Source organism: Lutjanus erythropterus, chromosome 23 (assembly GCF_056507025.1).
Source record: "Lutjanus erythropterus isolate fLutEry1 chromosome 23, fLutEry1.hap2, whole genome shotgun sequence".
In the NCBI taxonomy this organism is placed as follows: Eukaryota; Metazoa; Chordata; class Actinopteri; order Lutjaniformes; family Lutjanidae; genus Lutjanus; species Lutjanus erythropterus.
Genome location: NC_139339.1, coordinates 16,166,295 through 16,188,828, shown reverse-complemented (window position 1 = coordinate 16,188,828; position 22,534 = coordinate 16,166,295). Strand labels below are relative to the sequence as shown.

Genomic DNA, 22,534 nt, shown 5'->3' with positions numbered 1-22,534 from the left:
CCCAAACTATAAAACGGTAGGGGAGACCAGGGATAATTTTGACAGGGAACTGAATGGATGCTGTATCTATTTAGTTATAGTTATTATAGTTGTGGTGATGACTGAGAAGGATTAGTTCTGTATGAGTCTATGCATTGTTTTTTTTTTTTTTTTTTGGAAAATTATGCAAAGAGTGTCTTTAAGATCAGTTTTACTGTTTCCTCATGCAACATGTTTTAACCATCTTCATCTTCAAACCATCTTCCTTTTAAACATAAACACTGCTGGGTACCAGGCTTGCTCAATGGTTACTGGAGCACTGAGCAAAAAGGGGTGGGACTTAGGAAGAGTCAGTTACTAATCAGAAACAAGCTGGAGTGATTATGACACTTGACACTTGCTCTGCACAGGCTCAGAAAAGTCTCTCTCTGCCTGTGGACAAGGAGCGGGATCACTCACCTCTGCAAGTTTTCAACAAATAGCTGATTTTGAACCACAAAGGTTACTTATGGATGTGTAGTATCTTTCTTTTTCTGTCTAGATGACAGTGATTTTAAATTTCTTAATCATCAAAATTATTTCTAGGTTACTGGTTAAAAATTCAGGAATAACATATGCTAATATAAGTGTTGCTGCCTAGCATGGCTGCAAGATCACATGTTAGCACCTTGCTTGTCTGTTTTGACACAAATGTGAATTTACTTTTAACTCAATTCAAATATTTAAAATCTTGTTACCACCAGACTAGTTGCCTGGTCTTGTGCAAAAATAGAAACAGACTTTGGCTTTGAATGCATACAGTGTCTGATATATAAAAGAAAACCATATAACCACAACAATAATGAAATATTAATTTAAAGTCCTACTTTTGAGTAATACTGCAGCAGTAAAGTGATTATTCTGTGGGCTGTTTTTGAGATGCTGTGGTTTAATATGCCTTTTTTTTAGGGTTTCAGTTGCTTCCAATTCTGTCTTCGTGAATCTCCCTTGCTGTTGTTTCTCTCCGGCAGGATAAGACTTACAGTAGAATATTTTCCCATAATACTTTGTTATTTACATTGACATACTGTATACATTTCACAGTATCTGTATTTAACAATGACACCAATATACATTAACAGAAAATCACAACATTTTGAGTAAACAACTTTTTTATTTGAATCAATTTCAAAACAAATTCAGTCGTTTTTTGTTTTTTTTTTTTAATTTATGCAATTATTAAGAATTGCTCAATTTTAACTTATATTGTAATGGTTATCTTTACCAGCTCTTTTCATACATAATGTAGACATTCTGAAATTAGACATCACTTATGTAAATATTGAGCATATTAAACATAGCAATGTCAGACAGCAGTTTATTCAGCATCAGAAAAATCATTTATTTGTTTACATAAACGTCAAGAAAATGATGATAATGGCAGAAGATTTTACATATCGTCACTGTCAGGCGCAAACTCTGTATCTCCATATATTACCCTTTATGTCTGGCTGGGTTTTAGAAATATTTAACTGTTGAAAAGTCTTTAAAAAAGAGCTACTAACTTTGACTGAGTCATATTAAATTAATTTAAAAACATTTCTTGAAAATGAACTGTTTTGGACAAATGAGTTCTCTGCCTGACAGTGTCAATATTTGTTTAGAATATGATAATGACAGAAACATGATTTCACACATTCTTAAGGACCAGTGTGTAGGTTTTAGTGGCATCTAGTGGTGAGCTTGCAGAATGCAAATATTTCACCTCACCCTCCCCTTCCAAGCATGGAGGAGAATTTACAATGGACCAACACAAAAAGTGAAAGGCTGTATCTAGACTGTTTAATTTGTCCACTCTGAGCTTCTGTAGAAATGTGTGGGTTCAACATGACTGTCTGAAGTCTGTTTGAAGAGGACCTGCACCCACTGTAGATATGAACAGCTCATTTTAAGACACTGATTCTTATTTTCAGACGATTATATTATTATTATTATTATTATTATATTATTATATTAAATTTCTTCCATATTCTGCCAATAAATCCTCATAAAGTTTACACACTGGACCTTTAAATATCATTTATTTACATGAAACTCAAGAATATGATAATGACAGAAATATGATTTTCCATATTTAAACATCAAGAACCAAAACACAAACATCAAATTTTCTAAATTGAGTATGTGAAAAGTTTACTACAACAAACCAGTATAGGTGGGTACATTTATTTCTCTTTTCTTTTATACATACTGCTGTACCAGACTAATGCATGCATGCAAAATGCAAACTAAAACCTCTAAGGATGCATAGGTAGCTCACACAAAATCATCACAGAATAACAAACAATCACTGTTTGTTGTGGTCTGTAGTTTTCTGTCATCCAGCAGTGGTGAAAGAAGTCATTCAGATGTTCCTGAATTAAGACAACGAGACAGAAACACATGTTCAGGGTCACTACACTTCATTATTCATGTAGCAGCTGTAATAATCACGCAGCATGCTAGAAGACCTGTAAACATCTGATTAGCTAATGTTAGCAAAACACTATGACTTGACACTATGAGTTTTGATGTTTTGATTTATGTGAGTTGCATAATTCTTGTTCTGTTTAAGAATTTTAATCATTAATATACTGACTTTTAATAGTATTTTTACATAAATAAAGCTATCAGATGTATTTTTATGTTTTATTTTTGTGTGTCTTATACGTTCAAATGTTTTTAATTATGTTATATAGCTCTTTTCATTTTAAGCACATGGAGTTGCTTTTGATGTTTGACTTGTGCTATATAAATATATATAACTTGCTAAATATCAGTTGATGTAGTTTAGCTAGTAAGTTGGTTTGGTATAGACTACTTAACTAGTGAGCTAGCAATTTGCTAACATTAGCTAATTTAAGGTGATCAAAATCTTTTTTTTTTTTTTTTTTTTTTTTTTTTTGACAAGCCTAGCACAGCAGGAAACAGGAAAGGAGAAAGATGTCCGAGGTTTTCCTGGGTAGCAAGGCTACGCTTATACGCTTACTGAAGCATAGAGCAAAAAGGAACAGGACTCAGTTTTTGTTGTAATCACTCTCACTCAACATCTGATCTGTAATTGGGTTTTGCTTCTCATTAGGCCGTTGTTTCTACAGTAGATGTGCATGTGTAAGCTTGTTGATTTGAGAAAAATAAATAAATAAAATAGTTTCAGCCTAGAAATGCAAAGTCTGTTAGCAGAGTGTATTTTACTTACTATTTAGAACAAATGAAATTAAACTTCTCAGCGTCATCCTTTTTGTACCACTTGTACTCTCCTCCTCTCTCCATGGCTCCAGACATGTTACAGTCATCATCTCTTCCCTCTGAGACCCAGTTCTTATAGGTGACCGTCTCGTCACTGACCCAGAACCAGAACTCCAGAGTGCAGGTGTAGCGCAGTCCCAGCCAGACGAAAGGAGTTGAGGCGTTCTTGACTCTCTCTTGGACCCACCTCTGCTCCTTAAGGTTAGTGATGGAGACCAGGTCATTGTAGTTCTCTCTGCAGTAATCCAAGGCCTCGTCCCAGGTCTTGTTTTGTCGGATCAGGATCACTTTATCTTTCATGGAGGACATTAAAACATAGAAATTACAGTACAGCCAGAATGACAGTCTACTATGAAGCCCAGTTTAAAGCACACACTGAGTCTCTGATGTAAATAGGACTTAACAAAATAAAAGCTCCGCAATTTAAGAAAACAGTTATTGTAAAAAAAAAACAAAACACAAATAGTTTGAGATGAGATGAGACTAGAGACAGAATTCACTCTTTTCCATAATATATAAAAATACATTCCTAAATAAATTAAAACATGAATAAATCAATTAATTCAGCTACAGATTCAGACTGTTTCCTGTGCTGTTTCTATGGCGGAAACTAGAAAACTCACCTTCATAGCAGAAGAATGTTTTTTTTTCATTACAACTGGCTGAATGCTCCCATTTGTGGGTTTTATTTAACCTGGTCATGACACATCGTCTACCATCTGGCCGTTGAGTACACATGCGATCCCACCTTCTGAAAGAGAAACTACTTCCATCTGACCACCTCCAGGTGTCTCTGAAGAGGCCAATTGTCCAAGGTTTGTCTTTTTCAGGATCTTTGTCTAGCTTACTGATGAGTTCTTGGTCTTCCAGCTGGTCCAGTCCACTGACCAGGTCAGTGTGGTTCCTTCTACAGTACCTTTGAGCCCATGGCCACGTCTTATTTTCTTTAATCAGATGGAATTTGTTGGTTGTGTTCCTTTCTGTGGAGTGAACAGACTAACTTGCAGCATCATATTTATCTTTGAGAAACATCTTTACAGGTAATATTTTCGTTAGTTAAAACTAGTAAAACAATGAATGAAACTGATTCCAGTGCAGTTCAGATCTCAAAAATACGAGTCACCTAGTTTGGGGAGTATTTTGTGAAATAAACTCCTGTACTTTTTGGATGAGAGGTACATTAGAAGATTCATACCACTCAAGACAGGAAATGGGAGAAATAACTGACCCCTTAAATTAAGAGTTTCAGAAAAGAAAAAAGAAAAAGAAAAAAACCTTCAAAAATTTGTTACAGTAAGCTTTGAACTTTCTGTGTTATTATTTAGGGCCTGAGCATTAAATTGTTTTAATTGAAAATGTTATAATATTACATATAACCATTATTCACTTTCACTTCAATGAGTTTACTGAATAAGTTTTGGCCCACAAAGTCACTTATAGTTTAAGCTAATTTTCATCTAAAAATATATATCAACATAAAGTGCAATTTTTAGATATTATGACAAGTAGAATGTGCAAAGTAGGGTTACAGCTACTTATTCTCACCATCATAGCAGATAAAGTAATGTTTTTTACAACACTTTATATCCTGCAGTTTGTGCTTCACAATCCTCGCACAGGACTCGATGGTGCCCGTCCGTTCATTAGCATCCCATTTTGACTGATTTTCGTGGTGCTCCACCCCTGGCAGGGACCAGTGCCACTTCAGGGAGTCTGTTCCGTTTTGTTCGTTGTACAGCCCGATCCAAGCTTCTTTGTCTTCATTCCCTCGAAGGTAACGACGGAGTTTCTTCATGTCTGTCATGTCATACACTGTAGCCAGGTCTGTAAAATTCTCTCTACAGTACTGCTGGGCTTCTGTCCAGGTCTTTGTCTCCTTAACAAACTTGTACTCATAGAGCTGACATACAAAGAAGACACACTGACCTAAAACCAGAGGAAATACGGCAGTGATGGAGCGGAAGAATAGTGAGCATTAAAAAAAATCATGAGCACCCACACACCATTCTCTTCATCGTGTTCAGTTCCATGATTATTTTATTGTTTATGTATGCACTGTTTCATAGATCCAGATTAAGCTGTAGTGGTTTTGGGTGCTGCACTTAAAAGGTAAAGTAAGTAAAATTAGTCAAGTGCTGTTTGTAAAGGCACCAGAAAGATAGCCGATTGTTGAGTCTCATTCCCAGGACGTCAAATACTGACATTTTGGGTTGGTAAAATGTCGTGAACTCATTTGAGTGTTTGTTGTTGTAATACTCATTTTGGCCACAAGAGGCTGAAAGTGACGTTTTCTTCCAGGTGAGTTTTAACACAGGTGCTGGTCAGTCTCTTGTGGCTGCAGTGAGTATTACAACAACAAACATTTGAAAAGTGATGACTGTGTTTTCACATGGGAAAAAAATGTTTTCAAATGTAAAAAATGACACGTCATTTTTCCTTTCACACACACACACACACACACACACACACACACACACACACACACACACACACACACACAAAAAAAAAAAACCCTTCCTTTTATTTATGTTTTTGTCAAGATCACTTTTCTAATTTTTTGTGGTGCACTTCCTCTCACGGCTGAATCCAACAACAACAAATACATGATGCTGACATTGTGGGTTAGTGGGTCAAAAGTTTTCTTTTTACCTGTTTTCAACTGAACAAAAAGTCAAATTATTATTATTATTATTTTATTTTATGTTTTTGTATATACAAACTCTGGGAGAAGTCTAGAACACAGGGTTGTGGTGCACTTCTGTTTCTTCTGGCCAAAATGAGTATTGAAACAACACACACAAAAAAAATAAAAAATACAAAAAACAAACAAACAAAAACAGTTTTTGAAAACAGGTGTTGAAAAGTTTTGCCAGTTTTTCTTTTTGTGTGTGTGTGTGTTTGTGTTTTTGTTTTGCTTTGTTTTTTGTTGCTGTTTTTGTTGCTTTGTCTGTCTAATTTTTGTGATATGGATGATGTTGTTGTAATGCTGATTTTGACCACAAGAGGCTGACATACACCACTATTAAAAATCACTAGTAAGACTCAGGTGATGATCTATTGTGGCTGAAATTAGTATCAAAACTACAAACAGTGAACAGTGTCTGGTCATCTGATTTGTGCATTTTGTAAAAGAGAATGTAAAAATAAAATAGAAACAAAACAGAAAAAGAGAACTTACACACAGAATTGAAAAACATTTTCAGTAAAAAATAAATGTTCTTTTGTTGTGTTTGTTTGTTATGCACTGATCCACTTACCCATCAGAATGAGCAGAAACAGAATCCACTGCATCTTTGCTCTGTTAGATAAAATAAAGATGTTAATGCACAATGATTTACTGATTGGTCAACCCAAATAGTCTACAGAGAGAGGTGGCAAAAGTACACACCCTCTTGACTCAAGTAGAGGTACAGATACTTGTGTTAAAAGAAGAAGCACTGATTCAACGTCTTTACTCGAGTAAAAGTGAAAAAGTAAGTATAAAAGTATAAAGTCGTTACATCTTTTTTGTCACGTCGTTTTAATTTTGTCACAACGTTTAAGTAGTTTTTCGTCTTGAAAGGTCATTTTTTGTCTTGTTGTATTTGTCGCTCCTGATAGATACACTGAGAAATCGTCTTTTCTGTGTTAATATCCCATCCATTCAGGTAGAAAGCAGTCTTCGTGTTGGTAAAGTGGCACACAATGACGCTATGACAGTAACAAAACAAAGCAAAAACAATCCATAATTTGCCTCAAATGTATTAAAACTACAGTAACAAGTCTGTTGAAAATGTAAGCAGTGGAAAGATGTTTATGCAACAATGCAGGGAGTAAAAGAAAAATACTGTCAGGAAAATAAATACTCAAGTAAAGTTACTTCCAACCTTTGTGCTGCTCTCACTCAAGGTTCGTGCCAAAGAAGAGCAATATGAAGGCACTTATGCAAATCCAAACCACATGCACAGTTCAATGTACTGGACCTGGACAAAATAATAGAAACACCTGTGCAATATAGTGTAACACAATGCCACAGACCTGCAATGAATACTTAATTTAGCAGCATGTGTGTCCTGTTTTTTTTTTTTAACTTCATGAGAGGGTAATTCAGGAAACATTACAACAGAACTGTATCATAAACTAAAGGTCTAAGCAGGGTATAACTGTATACACTTTAATTTACAGTACAGTTCTGTTGTAATGTAATGTTGTAATGTGTCCCAAATTACCAATTTACCCTAATACCAATAATGCTGGTGTTAATATCGACATTTCTTATTAAATATATGTAAAAAAAAAAAAAAAAAACATTTCAAGGGTTGAAAATGGCGCCATCTAGTGTTTTAAATCAGCCCTGAAACTTGCAAGGTAAGTGCTAACATCAAGTCGACTGGTTGGGACTTGTTTGCGTCATCGGATTAATAGAAAAGAAGAATGTTACCGGCCTCTAATCAGATGGGCGGCCCACGTCACTGAACAACTCCTGCTCCACACATCCGCCCTCCCTCCCTCCCTCCCCACCCTGCAAGCCTCCTCAGCCTCTCCCTGCCCCAGAGTTAGGCTCCGACCTGAGGGTATTACACCGGTTCTAGCATCCCTCCACTGGCTTCCAGTAAAATACAGAATACATTTTAAGCTCTGCAAGGCCTGGCACCCCTTTACTTATCTGAGCTCCTCTGCCCCCTTTCCAACCCCAGATCACTCAGATTCTGCTTCTAGCTGTCCCACGTTCTAGACTCTACTTTTTATTATTACCATTATTATTATTATTTTCTGTTTGTTTGTATCTACTTGTGTCTGGGGTGGCATTTTTATGTCATCTCTGCTGCTCTTGTTGCTTTTACCATTTGAATTTTTTTTAATTCTTTATTTCATTGTACAGCACTTTGGTCAGCCTCGGTTGTTTTTAAATGTGCTTTATAAATAAACGTGACTAGTTACACTTTAAACAGAATACATCAACATAAAATAAGGAAATAGAATTAATTAACTGGCAATTTTAATGATTTCCTTTCATATTTATTATTGAGCACCATATATCATTTAAGTTCAAATTTGATTAATTAATGTATACATTCTGTATAAAAAAATGTACATTTTTAACACTGTAAATGTCTAATTATTTACAGGCTCCATATTACTTTGTGGAATTACTATTTCAATTAAAATATTAGTTTGTTAATTCATTTAAAACACGCTGAAACTGGTTTGGCCAAGGAGAATGAAGGAATCACCAGTACAACGCATGGAACGGATGTCCCCTTCAATTCTTTAAACATTCACAGAAATGGTCATGATGCCCAAAGAGAGTCAGACCCAACACATCTACAGCACATAAAGATGGAAATTATGAATACGCAAGGTCAGAGACCACAGCCCAGCACCCTTTTGCTCCCATTAGCTCAGGGTCAGTGTTATCCAAAGACAAACGCCTCTCTGACCTATAGCCATCATAGCAACACTATCAGATTGTTCCCTTGTTTATTTGAAAGGAGAAGACAGCTGCATCCACTGTCCAGAAGAGAGTAAGGTTTGTCTGTTAAAAGTAATTGCAGGCCTCTCAATGACTCCGAGCCTTTGTTTGATACATAAAATTAGTAAATTCCCAAACAGAAAGCTTCACAAATGAATATTATACTATATTAAGTGTTATTGAGTCTATGTACAATATTGAACATCACATAATAAGAAACATCAATGCATTAAATTCACAAAGAAGACTTTACATGATACAATCTGAACTCACCTTTCTCTCCTCGGCGTCACTCTGCTCTGATGTTTCTCCCGTGTTTCACACAACATTATACCATTCTTATTTGCATTCTCTGTTTACCACATTTGAAAATTATATTAAAATATCAAGATTTTTATCAATGCCAGCCACTGTCCATCACTGACACGTATAACTAGGAGGACAGAGGTATGCTAATGAAACTAAAAACACACCGCAGATATAAAACACACATCACACGCAGCCCGTAACAATAGTGACATTATAATTATTATTCTCTCATTTGCTCATGTTAACTAAAAGTCTAACTAAAACTAAATGACCTTTACAGCCAGGATTAACCTGTACAGTTTAACGGTTTAGTTGCATATAAGAATGAAACCCATGGGGGAAAAAAAACTAAAAATCACCATGTAATAAAGATTTTAGGGTAAATAGCAATTTTCAATATGCTTTTTAAAAAAATTCTACCAAGATTCTCTAATATTTTTCTTTGAGAGAACAGTTCTATCAATATGTGAACAATAATACCAGTGCCAGTGTCATGAACACTATTACTTTTCAATATCTTGGCCAATATTACATTCCTTACCAAGAGCAATATTACTTTTCTATGGTATTTAATAACACATTTTAATATCATGTACAATAGTACTTTTCATTATTATTATTATTATTATTATTATCCTGTACAATATCATGTTTAATATCGTGCAATTGTACGTTCATTACATGGTGCAATAAATCTTTTGATTACTTTCAATGTCATTGCCAATACTAATTTGTCTGTTGTGCTTATTTTAGTTTACCATTTTTACTTAATTTATCTACTGTTATTTTATTTGGCACTGGTTAATATTTTATTTATCACTGTATATTTAATACTCTACTGTTATTCGCATGTTTCTGTAATTTTGCAGTACTCTCTGGCATAAGAATTTCCTTTGGGATTAAAATAAAATATATTTTGCTCTGTGAAATGACACTGATATTTCGGTGCATAGGAAACCAAACAGGATGAGTTTAGCAGTTTGTCTCTGGACTGTTTGTTCAGGTAAGAAACCTGCAGCATGCCCTGTATACAAAGTTTTGTCCAACAAGGCTATAAAATTATAAGGAAATATGCAAATCATACTCATACATGAAGTAAACAAAGATAAAAATTGTGCACATAACAACCTAGAATAAGTGTTTCTGTGTAGAAGCTTGTAATGTTCAGAAAGGAAAAATTGAGAGTTATTATTTTTATTCCCATGAATGTGATACACTAAATAAGTTCTGTCTTAAATCACATGTTATGATGTTAGTCTATGTTTTTACTGTGAAATGAAGCACCACCTATGTTAATGTCAGCTCTTAATCAAGCCACAATCAAGATACCGGAGAGTCTGGTATCATGGTTTAACTTTTTATTTAGCTTTAGAGAAAAGCAATTATCAATTTGAATAAAACTCTAAAAATTAAATAATTACAGAAACATCACCAGATCTTAACAAGTTGAGCATTTTGAGTTGAAGTAAAACAGTACAGATTTGTGTTTTTATACTTATTCTCTCATGAACACACAACAGGATCTAGAAAAAAATAATCAAAGAATTAATATAAAAAAATCCACACTTTTGGATCATCTAAAGTAATTTTCTTATTGGTTCAGGTTGTGATTGCTAACGTTTGCAGTATTACCATTCATTACACCCAGAGAACAGACAGTTCATACACACACCGTAGGTTACACTGTTAGTAGGCTGCAGTCAAGAAATAAACACCGGAAATATCAGGTGCTTATGGTTGTTTAGTGCGTGAAGTGCAAATAAAATTCAGCTTCTCAGTATCAGCTTTTTTGACCCACTTATAAGGTTTCTTTTTTTCCATGGCTGCGGCCGAGTAACATTCCTGAGTGTCTTCCTTTAAGGCCCAGGTATCATGGCAGAGCATCTCGTCATTGACCCAGAACCACAAGTCCAGAGCGCAGGTGTAGCGCAGTCCCAGCCAGACAGACTCAGATGAAGCGTCCATGATTATGTTTTCAACTTTTCTCAGTTGTTCATTGTCAATGATGGAGACCAGGTCATGGTGGCAGCGTCTGCAGTGATTCAGGGCCTCCTCCCAGGTCTTATCTTCTGTAATCAGGATCATCTCATCTGTCGTGGAAGAGAAACACAACGGATTATAGCTTTGTTGACCCTTTGTGTGTCCTGTACCTTTTCACTATGGGCTCCAATAACAGGTGAGCAAGCTTGATACTTGTTAAAACTTCAGTCAGCCTCTTCCTTTCCTGTATTTAGATATGCTATGTTCTTGAATAGAAAAACAAATTTTGTAGATGTTTAAAGGACCAGTGTGTAATAATTACAAGAATTTATGTACATAAATGAGATATATTATATATAAGTATGTTATTTATTATTATCAATCAACGTAAACTCATAATCTATATGTTCCCGTTACTTTAGAAATAGCCATTTATAGTTACATACTGTCAGGTCGACTTACGGAGATCATCATCCTGCGCCGTCTACGGTAACGCAGAGCGGACAAGCTGCACTAAGAGTGAGTCTTCGGAAGCCCATGGCGACCTTACGTAGACGCCGCAACGTAAACACGGAAGTAGACGGGGAGGGTAGACGCGGGTGATTGCTGGCAGAACCATTTAGCGTTGTGAACCTTGACTGGCACAGTTTTGACAAATGGAGGATCATACATACACTGTACCAGAACAAAAAGCAGCGGACAGTGAATCCCTGTCATCCAAGAAGCGGAGACGCGAAGAAACTAAATGCAAGCATGACAGGAAATGGCAAAAACACAAATCAACATCGGCATAGCGTTTACACGATGGAAATCGCTGATGGAGGACAAATGTTTTCACAGTGACACCGAGGCTGCCTGTTTTCTGCTGGACAGGTAATTCATCCTACACACATAATTGTAGTTTGTTGTGAGAAAGCTTTCGCTCGCCATTTTGTCCGCTGACGGCCACCGTACTCTTGGTGAGAGAGGGGCGGTGTCGGGGTAAATCCTCTTAGATGCAATCTAAGGTTTGAATGTTAGATGCCGCTGGAAATCACACACTTCTCCTTTAAAAGATGCTGCCAGGTGACACGAAAAAGTGACATATAGTCACATCTTAAATTGGCTAATATTGGCAAAATGCTAACGAACTAGTTAGATAACAATTGAGGTAGATTGTCTAGCTAGCTAGCGTTTTATTAACTTTAGCGAGCAGATGTAACTAGCTAGCTAGAGGTAATTATCATTTGCTAACATGCCTACATGTTGTTTTTCACAGGTCCCCAGCAATCTTCTATCTTCCAATCTTCTAACCTTATTCAAAAATTGTTGCTTAAGATGTAACTGTATGTTGCTTTCACAGGTCCCCCAGCAACATCTTTTGACCTTCAAAACGTTATCCTCCTTTCAGCATTAATGAGCCTGGCACATAGGCTATATAAGCACAGGAAACAGGAAAGGAGAAAGTCGACCAAAGTTCCACCAGATACCAAGCTTGCATAACTATTATTGGAGCACACAGCAGATAGGGCGGGGCCTGGGTCAGTTGATGAGCACACTGAACCCCAATATGGATTTTCTATAGAAGAAGAATATCCCTTTATCAGTACCCTTGGGGGAAATTCTTTTTTTTTTTACTACATTATTGATTATGTACACATGAGCTTGGATACACATATGCAGTTTTGTGGTGGAGGTGGTAGTGATGGATGCTGCCCAGAAACAGATTCCTCAAACACCTAAACATTGCCCAGGACGTGACCTGGCACCTCTAGTCCAATCCATACTTTATGATCTGAGCTGACACTGTTAAATCACCTCTTTATGTCTGATGATAATGTTGAATATCCTTGAATATTTAAGAATGCCTTAAGCAGTACGAGTGACATTTCATTTAAGAGCTAGCAGTGTCATAACAGTCTCAAACAAAATAAGACAAGTGAATGAACAGCTTATTCTGAAATCAAATATCTAATGTTCAACGACAAACTGATATTCAAACTGTGACAATACATTGGTTCAGCTGTTTACAGTTTCTCTCATTCACTTTGGCTCAATTCTCAGATGAGAATTAAGTTTTTGAAAAGAGTATGCAAGTAAATTTTCTGTTCATAGTACATGTAACCAGGGGTGTAGTGAGGTATAAACCCAAGTAAACCCAGTAGAGTTTATTCATATATTTTCAGATCAACTGTATCAATCAATGAGGAGTATAAAGGGGAGTATACTACAGTTTACCCACCTATTTACCACTACGCCCCTTCATGTAACACATAGCTACACAAATAAATTTACTATACAAATGTGTATGAAGGTAGGCTGAAATGTGTTTATCCTTTTTCTGTGTACTACAAACTGAAAGTTGCACAACAGCATTCAGAGGCAAAACATTCACACAGAAAAATACATTCTGTACTGGCTGAATGCTGCTGTGTATCACACAAGTCAAACTTGGACTTTAGACTCAAGCTATAAGTAAGCAGTCACTTTCAACAAAAAGGAAAACAAAATAATATTTGTATATAAGAAACATTTCCACGTTTGACTGTCATGGTGAAAAAACATCTAAACGTTTTGACCAGTGTGTCTCACACGATGACAAAACTTTTCATTTTGGTGGCACTGGCCAATTTACTGACACAAAAACTAGGTTTTGAAACTTGAATGAAATGTTTTGGGCGAGTTACACCATTTGCAAACATGCAACTGAGTGTTGATGTCCCATGAAACAGTTGTGACAACTGTACTTACAGTTCTGAGAAAGTTAGACTGTTGTGAGAGGTAAGCCAAAACGACGGAGAAAAACTGTAAATATTCATTTACTTACATAAGAATACAGACAGAAATGCTGTGTTTGTAATCAATACCGAAACAACTACAAATGTAAATACTGTAAATTCAGATAGATATAGTGAGTGATTGCAGTGCTGCTCTGATAGAAGAAGACAGTTGAGACGGGCCTTAAAACTCACCTTCATTACAAGTGAAGAAGGACAGCTGTCCTAAAAACAGAGAAAAAAATATTGATCAGTATTGGTCCTGATAGCTAGACTCTCTTTATTAAATCAAAATCACCTACATAGTCGTCTGAGTAGTCCAACTGTTTTATGACTCCATATTAAACTGTAGTAATTTTAGCTAAAAACTGGCATCAGTAGTGCTGCTGTAGATGATCTACTTACCCATCAGAATGATTAGAAACAGACCCCACTGCATCTTTGCTCTGCTGGATGAAACTGATATTTTAGCGTGCCGTGAAACAAACGCAATGACTGTAACACCTTGTCTCTGGACTGTTTGTGTATGTACAGAAAACAACCTGCTGCACCTCCTCCAGTATACAAAGTTTAGTCCGATAAGGAAGATAAATGAAGGAAATATGCAAACCATAGTCAAACCAGACTTACAGTAACAGTGCATATTGAAATACAGATGGCAATGGTAATTTTATTCATATGGCAGTACAGGAAGCAGGAAAAATAGCTGCTGTGAACAAGTTCTATTACAGAACAGAGTTTAAAGTTACATCTGGGGCCAGTATTTCAAAACTTTTACAGTTTTTCCTTGTCGTTTTGGCTCATTTCTTTTCTCATTTCTTCTTTCCCTAAACTGTAAGCCCAATTGTCACAGCTGTTTCATGGATCATCACAACCGTATTGCGTTTTTGCCAAATGTAGAAACTCAGCCAAAACACTTCATTCATGTCTTAAAACCTAATTTTTGTGTCAGTAAACTGGCCAAGGCCAGAAAATGAAACGTTGTTTTATCATTCATATTATATGAACTATTATTATTATTAACTATTATAGTACACTGGGGATCCTCCTCCCGATTCGCGACTGGGGATGAGCCAATCACAGGGCACCACCTGTTCACAATGTCAGTCACTCCTCAGTAGAGAGAGAGATTGCTCACACACACACAGGGAAGAGAGGAAACTGCAAAGGACTTTTTTTTGTTTGTTTGTTTGCTTTTTTTTAACAGACTTCTTAGCCTGAGCCTGAACAACAAAAAGTTTAGAGGACAACCTAAGTGAGTGTGTTAGGATTTGTAAAAGACTGCAAAAAAATTAACTGAACTCATGTCTCTGTCTGGGTGACATAAACAAAAAAACAGATTTAAGTCTACAAATCCATGGGTGAAAAGGGTGATTCCATGTTTTAACAGTTTATTCAGAATTAAAGAAAATTAGATTAGTCACACCAAATATAATTTTACATATGATTACCATCACCAGATCTTGATCAAATGTTCAACAAGTAGGATTAAACATTCAACTGTGAATACACCATGCAAATGAGAAGGAAAAAAACATGTTTGGAATCACTTATGATACATGTTATAACGTGATGAATTAAATATCCACACTGTAAGAGAAAACTAAAACAACATCATCTTCAAGGAATAATAACAAATGATCACTGCTTGTTGTTGGCTGTTAAGTTTGGCATCCAGAAAAAAAATTTTTTTTAGCAGTTACAGTTTTCCTCATTCGCTTTGGTTCACTTTTTGAGAAAAACAAAACAAAAAAAAAAACAGCTGTAACATTCTCTAAACTTTAAGTGCAATGCAAATTTAGTGACATCACAAACATTACATATCATAGATATTTATGGAATATACACGACTGTCTGACAGATTTTCATTATTGAATGGATCATTTTGCATGTGACGGCTCAAAAGATGAATAAACATGTAGAAGTTGTGACGAGAGTTTCACTGAGAATCAACTCCTCAGTTCTCATCAACAAGCCACGTGCAAGTGGTTATTGTGCAAACTGCAGACAGTTGCTCTTACTTTTTTGCACACGTGCCAAAACGTGTGCAATTTGCTTGAATGAATGAGAGATTCCAGTCCGTTGTGAACAACAAAGTAACTGTTCTGATAAATGAACAGTCATGTCATTTGGGAACTGAACCAAAGCAAATGAAAAAAAAACTTTAAGATAACACATTCAATCTACCACATAAATGGGAAAGCTAGAACATGTATGGAATAACAACTGTGATAAAAATTATACGTTGATTAATAAAAGATCCACACTAAGAGAAAAAATAAAACATCGCCTTGAAAGAATAACAAGACCTGCGGGTTTTAATGGGTTTGCAAAAAATGCAAAAATTGATGATTTTAGAACAAAAGACCAAATGCAGAAGATTAAATGGTGGCTCCATCATTTTTGTGAAAATATTCACTTTAATATTAAAGCTTCACCTCCAGGTCAATGGGTGTCATATGTGCCTCAGTAGTGTGTAGGTAACTGGGGTCAAACAGGGGTCTGAAACCTGCGACTCTTAATCTGCCCAGGGGCTTTGCTGACGTCACCTCCAGCTCCGCCCACTGGCTGCTGAGCCACACAGAGGAAAACCAGAGAGAGGGATATCGCAAAACTTAAAAAATTCACAGCAATTCAACTGTTGAGGATGCAATTCTGTATGTATACTTTTATTTTGGATAGGAAAAGCTGAAGATATGACAGGAAAGGGGGTAGAGAAGGGGTGTGAGTGAAGCCCACTGAGAACAAAAAATGCCACCTGGACCCCTAATAACAAGCAATCCTGCAGTACGCTGTGACTGACTTCAGTGAACACATGTAGAGCTTTGTCTCAAACTGTATGAATCCAGAGAACAGACCTAATGTAAGATTGATTCAGAGAAAAACACCAGGAAAACTTTTTAAAACTTGGAACAGATGAAATTAAACTTCTCAGCGTCATCCTTTTTGTACCACTTGTACTTTCCTCCTGTCTCCATGGCTCCAGACATGTTACAGTCATCATGTCTTCCCCCTGAGACCCAGTTCTTATAGGTGACCGTCTCGTCACTGACCCAGAACCAGAACTCCAGAGTGCAGGTGTAGCGCAGTCCCAGCCAGACGAAAGGAGTTGAGGCGTTCTTGGCTCTGTCTTGGACCCACCTCTGCTCCTTAAGGTTAGTGATGGAGACCAGGTCATTGTAGTACTCTCTGCAGTAATCCAAGGCCTCGTCCCAGGTCTTCATTTGTTGGATCAGGATCAATTTATCTGTCATGGAAGAAATGACAGATAATGTTCCATCAATTAACTGGGAACACTGGGAAAACTGTCTCTGTGATAAACCAGAAAAGATGAACAAAAAACACCTCCTGAAATAAAAATACGTAAATTTTTTTTAAAAAAAGAACAAAGAATTATTAAGTCAAAATGTTGAGAATAAAGTTGAAATTTCAAGAATAAATCAAAATTTTGGGAATAAAGTTTAAATATTGAGACTAAAGTCGAAACATTAAGAAAAAAGCTGAAATGTCAAAAATAAATTTGAAATGTTGAGAAAAAAGTCAAAATGTCAAGAATACAGTAGAACTGTCGATATAAAGCTGAAAGAATAAAGAAAAGAAGAAAGTTGAAATGTGAATAATATATTTGAAAAAATCAAAATGTTGAGATAAATTCAGAATGTTAAAATAAAGTGAAAATGTTTAGAACAAAGTCAAAATATCAAGAATAAAGTCGAAATGTTAAGAGACTGAAATGGAAAAGTCAGAATAAAATCTAAATATTATACGTTTAAAATTCAAGATGAAATTTCAAAAATAATGTCAGAATGAAAACAAATTCAACAAAAATGCATAAATGAGAACCCAAAAATATAAATGCTGTAAATTCAGCTGATCTTCTGCCTGATCCCAGTGCTGCTCCTACAGGAAAACACTTGAGACAGACTTTTGCAAAACTCACCATCATAGCAGAAGAAGGGTTTTTCTTCATCACAGTTATCAGAACTCCAGTTTCCTGATCTTGGAAACACAGAAGCACATGTCTTGTAGTTTCCATCTTCAAACTTGTTGAAATTTCTGAAAGAGGAACTGCTGCTGTCTGACCACGTCCAGGTGTCTCTGAACAGGCCGATCCATAACTGGCCGGTCTGTGGTCCCATGTCGTTTAACTGACTGACTCCACTGATCAGGTCAGTGTGATTTTCTCTGCAGTACCTCTGAGCCTGTGACCAGGTCATAGAGGTTCTGATCACAGGGAATATTTCATTGGATTCTTTTGTTTCTGTGGAATAAACAGAGAAAATGATTTAGTCTCATAAAATCCTATTTTCTCACTTAGAACAGTTGTGATGATAATGTGAAATAAATTAGCATGATTCCACTGCTGTTTTAGATATTTACTTGATGAAAGTTTGTGTTATAATAAGGACAATCACATCATTTCTTGTAAAATAAAAGAAAAAGAAAATGATGAATTTTATCACCACAGTTATAAATGTCATTGAAAAATTAAAAAGCAATGAAGTTTAATACTAGAGGACCTGTGACTTTTGGATTATGACACTTTTTAACCACATTGACCAAGTTTCAAGTTTTGACCTAATTCAGTATTTAAAGTCCACCTCCAGCCATGTTTTAAACAAGATAACGTGCAAGAAATAATAAATTGTGTCTGATACTTTTGTTTTTTGCAAAATAAATTCAAATACTTTGTTAAAATAACATACATAAAGCTCTACACCTTGACATCATTTAGTATTCAAGGATTCATGAATATGCAAATAGCCCCTTTGATTTATGACTGAATTTAATTTTTTTTTTCTTGCTGACTGTAGTTTCAAAGCAAGAAATGCTCAGACATGATGTTTACTGTTTATTTTACTATTATGTCTAGTAATGCATGAAAAACACCACATGAACATGTTAACAAGGTTAAAAACATGATGTTCACTGGAGGGGAGCGTTAAACAATGTTCACACAAAGATAATGTACTAAGACAAATTCTCACCGTTGTAGCAGATGAATCCATGCTTTTCATCACAAGGTTCATCGATCCATTTGCCATTTTCCACAACTGTGCAGTTCTGATCCCCCGTCTCATCATTTGGCTCACCTTCTTCCCATTCAGTCTCATTGAACTCCACCCCTGGCAGAGACCAGTGCCATGTTTTATTTTTTCTTGGGATTGTGTGCAGCCCAATCCAGGCTTGACCATTTGTCTTTGCAGTGTCATGGAGTCTGTTCATGTCTGTCACGTCGTACACTGTAGCCAGATCAGTGTGTTCATGTCTGCAGTAGGTCTGGGCTTCAGTCCAGTTCATGTTCTGTTTAATAAAGGTGTACTCATAGAGGTGACAAACACAGAAGGAACACTCTCCTAAAAACAGAAAAGAAATATACTGTTTGTGTGCTGATAGCAATAATGTCATTATTCAGTCAAAATAGATCGAAACCAAGCCACACCTGTGCAGTGGTTTGAGTAATGCAGCTGTTTTGTGACACCAGATTAAACTGTGAGCAAAAGGACTGCTGTAAAGCTGGAAAGATGATCCACTTACCCATCAGGATGAGCAGAAACAGACCCCACTGCATTTTTGCTCTGTTGGAAGAAAGTGATATTTGAGTATGAATAAATCTTGAGAAGACCAATTTAAAAGCCATTTCTGTATCACCTTATATTATCTTGACGCATGTTATTGAAAACATACACACATTAAATATTTTAGAAATGAAAAATAAATGCATTCAGGCTGAGTTAATAGGATGTCTCATTGTTTTTATTTCTTATCCTTGCGAAAACAATATTGTTTTTACTCCACAAATAAGACAAAATAAATGCACGTAGGCGAAATGAACAGGTTCTCATTTTTTCCCCTCATCGGTAAAACAATGAACACATTTTAAATGTTTTATAAAAGTTGAACTGTGATGAAATACAATCAAAAACTACAATTAGTTGTACTTCAAATGGAGGTCAGTGGTTAAAGAACACACACAAACATAATGTATGTATGTCACCGTAAAAAGAAAAAAAAAAGAATAGTCAAGCCAAGTTTCCCATCAATTGCCTCCATAAGACTTTTGAGTTTTGAATCAGACACATGATGGTATAGGAATAAATGTTGATGGGAGTATTATTGAGTGTGTGGAGCTATCTGAATTTCTGTTCAGCACATACTTTTGTAAAAAGTATAAAAAATGTATATATTTTTATATTATATTTTTAAAATACAAATTTTGATAGGTTTGTAAAATTCAATGATTCAGATTCATCTGAAAAAGAAAAGTAGCTAATCTCCACATCTCAACATTTGTAGCTGGTAAAACTTTTTCAAAACTTAAGGGTTTGAGTTTGGAATTCAAAAATTTACTGTTTTAAAATTTTGCATTATCTCAACTTTTTAGGTTTTACAGTATGTATGTAAATATGTCTGTGTAGAAATACAAGTACTGAAGGACAAATAGCTCTAATAAAATATTGTATATATTTATATTCTGCAGTGTCCACCTTTAAAAACACAACATGAAATCTCAGGTGACATAACAGACAAACTTACATCTGGTGATTTCTTGTTTCCTTGATGTCTCTCTGATGTCTGTCCTTGATGTGTTCATGCAGACTGCTCCCCGCAAGGTGTTGTATGCTCTACTTACAGTGCAATGCCTTGTAACCTCCTCAATATAATTTATATTTGAATATTAAAATGAATAGCTGCAGTTCTCCATCACTAACTGGAGGCAAGAATTGTGAAAGAGCTCATTTGCATAACTCCATGGACTCCATGGACACCTCATATAAGGAAGTTGATTTTAATGGGTGTGTAGAGGCCACAGAGCAAAGTTTATATATATTTATCAATGTGCATGCCACTGTATGTAGTAAACTATAATGATTGTATACTGTAAACTCACAACAGTATTTTTCTCGAGGATCATCAACGTGATTGATGCAATTCAAATTTTAGATCAATCTAATCGAGGCAACATTTTCCAACCACTTTTTGTAAGTTTAGTGAACTTCTTGGTTTTTTGAGTTGAGTTAACTCAGTAAAACATACAAAAATAAAACCAAAAATAGTAAGAAACATTACTGTTTGTAAGACAAACTGTTGTTCTTTGCTCTTCTTTCAATGAAGAAATTCTCTCAAATTCTGATATACGTGATGCTATCACAGTACTTTTTTGCACTGAGCTGATAAAATAATTTATAAATCACAAAATTTGGATGCATCATCTGGGAACCGTGAATCTTCAAGTAGATTCTGGTGGACCACCACGGGGGACAAGAGACAAATTACTTTATGATTCCATTTGAATTGTGTCACACTGTGACCTAGGCTCTCTATTTGACCTGATGGTGGTAATTCATGACCAAAAACATCACCAAAAGCAGCAGGATTTATCCTCCAGTGATCATGAATTTCTGTACAAAATGTCATTGCAGTTCGTTCAGAGTTAGAGAGATATTAATGTCTGGACCAGAGTGATGGACAGACTGACAAGGCCATCCTAAAGGGCCTTTTAGACAGGAAACAAAGTATATTTGTATCTCATGTGATTTGCATGGATTTGACTGCTGAACAGTGTGTTTCTTTGACCCAAACAGCTGGTGTACTGTTCCAACTGTACAGACCAGTATGCAGGTGTGTTTGTGTACAGCTCAACCTCTGACTGAACTCAAATCTCACCAGAAACACCAATCCTTTCTCTTATTTCCTCCCAGTCTCTCTCCTTTACCTTCTCCTCTCTGTATGTTTGTGAGGCAGATTCTTAAAATCCTGGAATACATACAAATTTTTCCTTTCAACATACCAATAATTTAAATTCACATTATCTGGGTTACTCATATTTTGCTACTTTAAAATGCAAACAGCATGGTGTCATCTTTAAATGAATTTCCATATATGGTGATTAATCAGAAAACACTAATTTGAATAAATTTTTAGAGTGGTTATAACAACTCGCAACTTCTATCACAAGTGACCACGTTTAGGATGTGACTTACAGGCGAACTTTCAATGTGGTCTAAGACACATCTACGTTCACACATTTGCTTTAAGAATGAAGCCTAAATCACCTCAGAATGTGGTCTGAGGGATCAGATCTCAAATATCTCCTCAAAATGCTCAGACATGTAGAGCTCAGGATGCATGTGAATACAAGATGTGATCTTAATACAAGATAATAATAATGAAACATCACTTCATCAGTATTAATGATGTGATGTTTTAATATATTTAAATCAAGCTGCAGCAACACATGGCTGAGCCTGTAAGTTGCTGCTGAATCAGCTGTGGAGTATTTGGATCAAAATAGAGAAAAAATAAAGACAGAGACAGAGAAATGAATTTGAAGCAGTGACATCATGCAGGAGATTTTAGGTATCAGGCATTATTCTCAACTTATTAATCGAGTTGATTGGGAAAACATGCTTAACCTTACAGTCACAGCGCCCCACAGGACACTGTTTTCCTTCATTTTGGGATGGACAGATACCACGAAAGATTTAACTTCATTGCTCCTCCCTTTGAAAACTAATGACAGGTCCTTACATGTAATATGCTTCCCTCTGCTGGTTAGCACTGAAATGATTTTTACTGTTTGTATTCTGATTTGTTTTTAATTTGGTAAATTGATGTCAGAAATGGAATTCATTAACTTATTATGACACAGATACATGCATAAAAAATAAATACATTTATTCATTTGATATGTTTTTAATTCAAATCTTGCAAACCACACTATTCTGTCAATGTTTTCAGTCTCAAATAAGCCACTACAAGCGTAAATATTGTTCTGTCACTGAAACCA

At 35.8% G+C, this 22,534-nt stretch overlaps 3 protein-coding genes across 3 annotated transcripts; all 3 read right to left on the bottom strand.

Moving 5' to 3' along the window:
* Positions 1-2,886: 2,886 nt before the first annotated feature.
* On the bottom strand, positions 2,887-5,215 carry LOC146305891 (secretory phospholipase A2 receptor-like; the record flags this gene model as incomplete). The annotated part of the gene is made up of 3 exons (XM_084713153.1): positions 2,887-3,539; positions 3,870-4,226; positions 4,792-5,215. Coding segments are annotated over 3 exons (1,125 nt in total), but the record flags the coding sequence as incomplete, so codon positions are not given.
* A 5,523-nt stretch (positions 5,216-10,738) lies between these two features.
* Positions 10,739-14,295, bottom strand: LOC146305890 (killer cell lectin-like receptor subfamily B member 1A). Its single transcript, XM_084713152.1, has 3 exons — positions 14,149-14,295; positions 13,939-13,968; positions 10,739-11,097 (listed from the first exon to the last, which is right to left on the bottom strand). Exons 1-3 carry the CDS (start codon positions 14,180-14,182, stop codon positions 10,739-10,741), a joined length of 423 nt encoding a protein of 140 aa, XP_084569278.1. The 5' UTR covers positions 14,183-14,295.
* Positions 14,296-16,267: 1,972 nt separating this feature from the next.
* On the bottom strand, positions 16,268-19,428 carry LOC146305889 (C-type mannose receptor 2-like). Its single transcript, XM_084712322.1, has 4 exons — positions 19,282-19,428; positions 18,732-19,100; positions 17,684-18,004; positions 16,268-16,990 (listed from the first exon to the last, which is right to left on the bottom strand). Exons 1-4 carry the CDS (start codon positions 19,382-19,384, stop codon positions 16,644-16,646), a joined length of 1,140 nt encoding a protein of 379 aa, XP_084568448.1. The 5' UTR covers positions 19,385-19,428; the 3' UTR covers positions 16,268-16,643.
* Between the last annotated feature and the right edge of the window lie 3,106 nt (positions 19,429-22,534).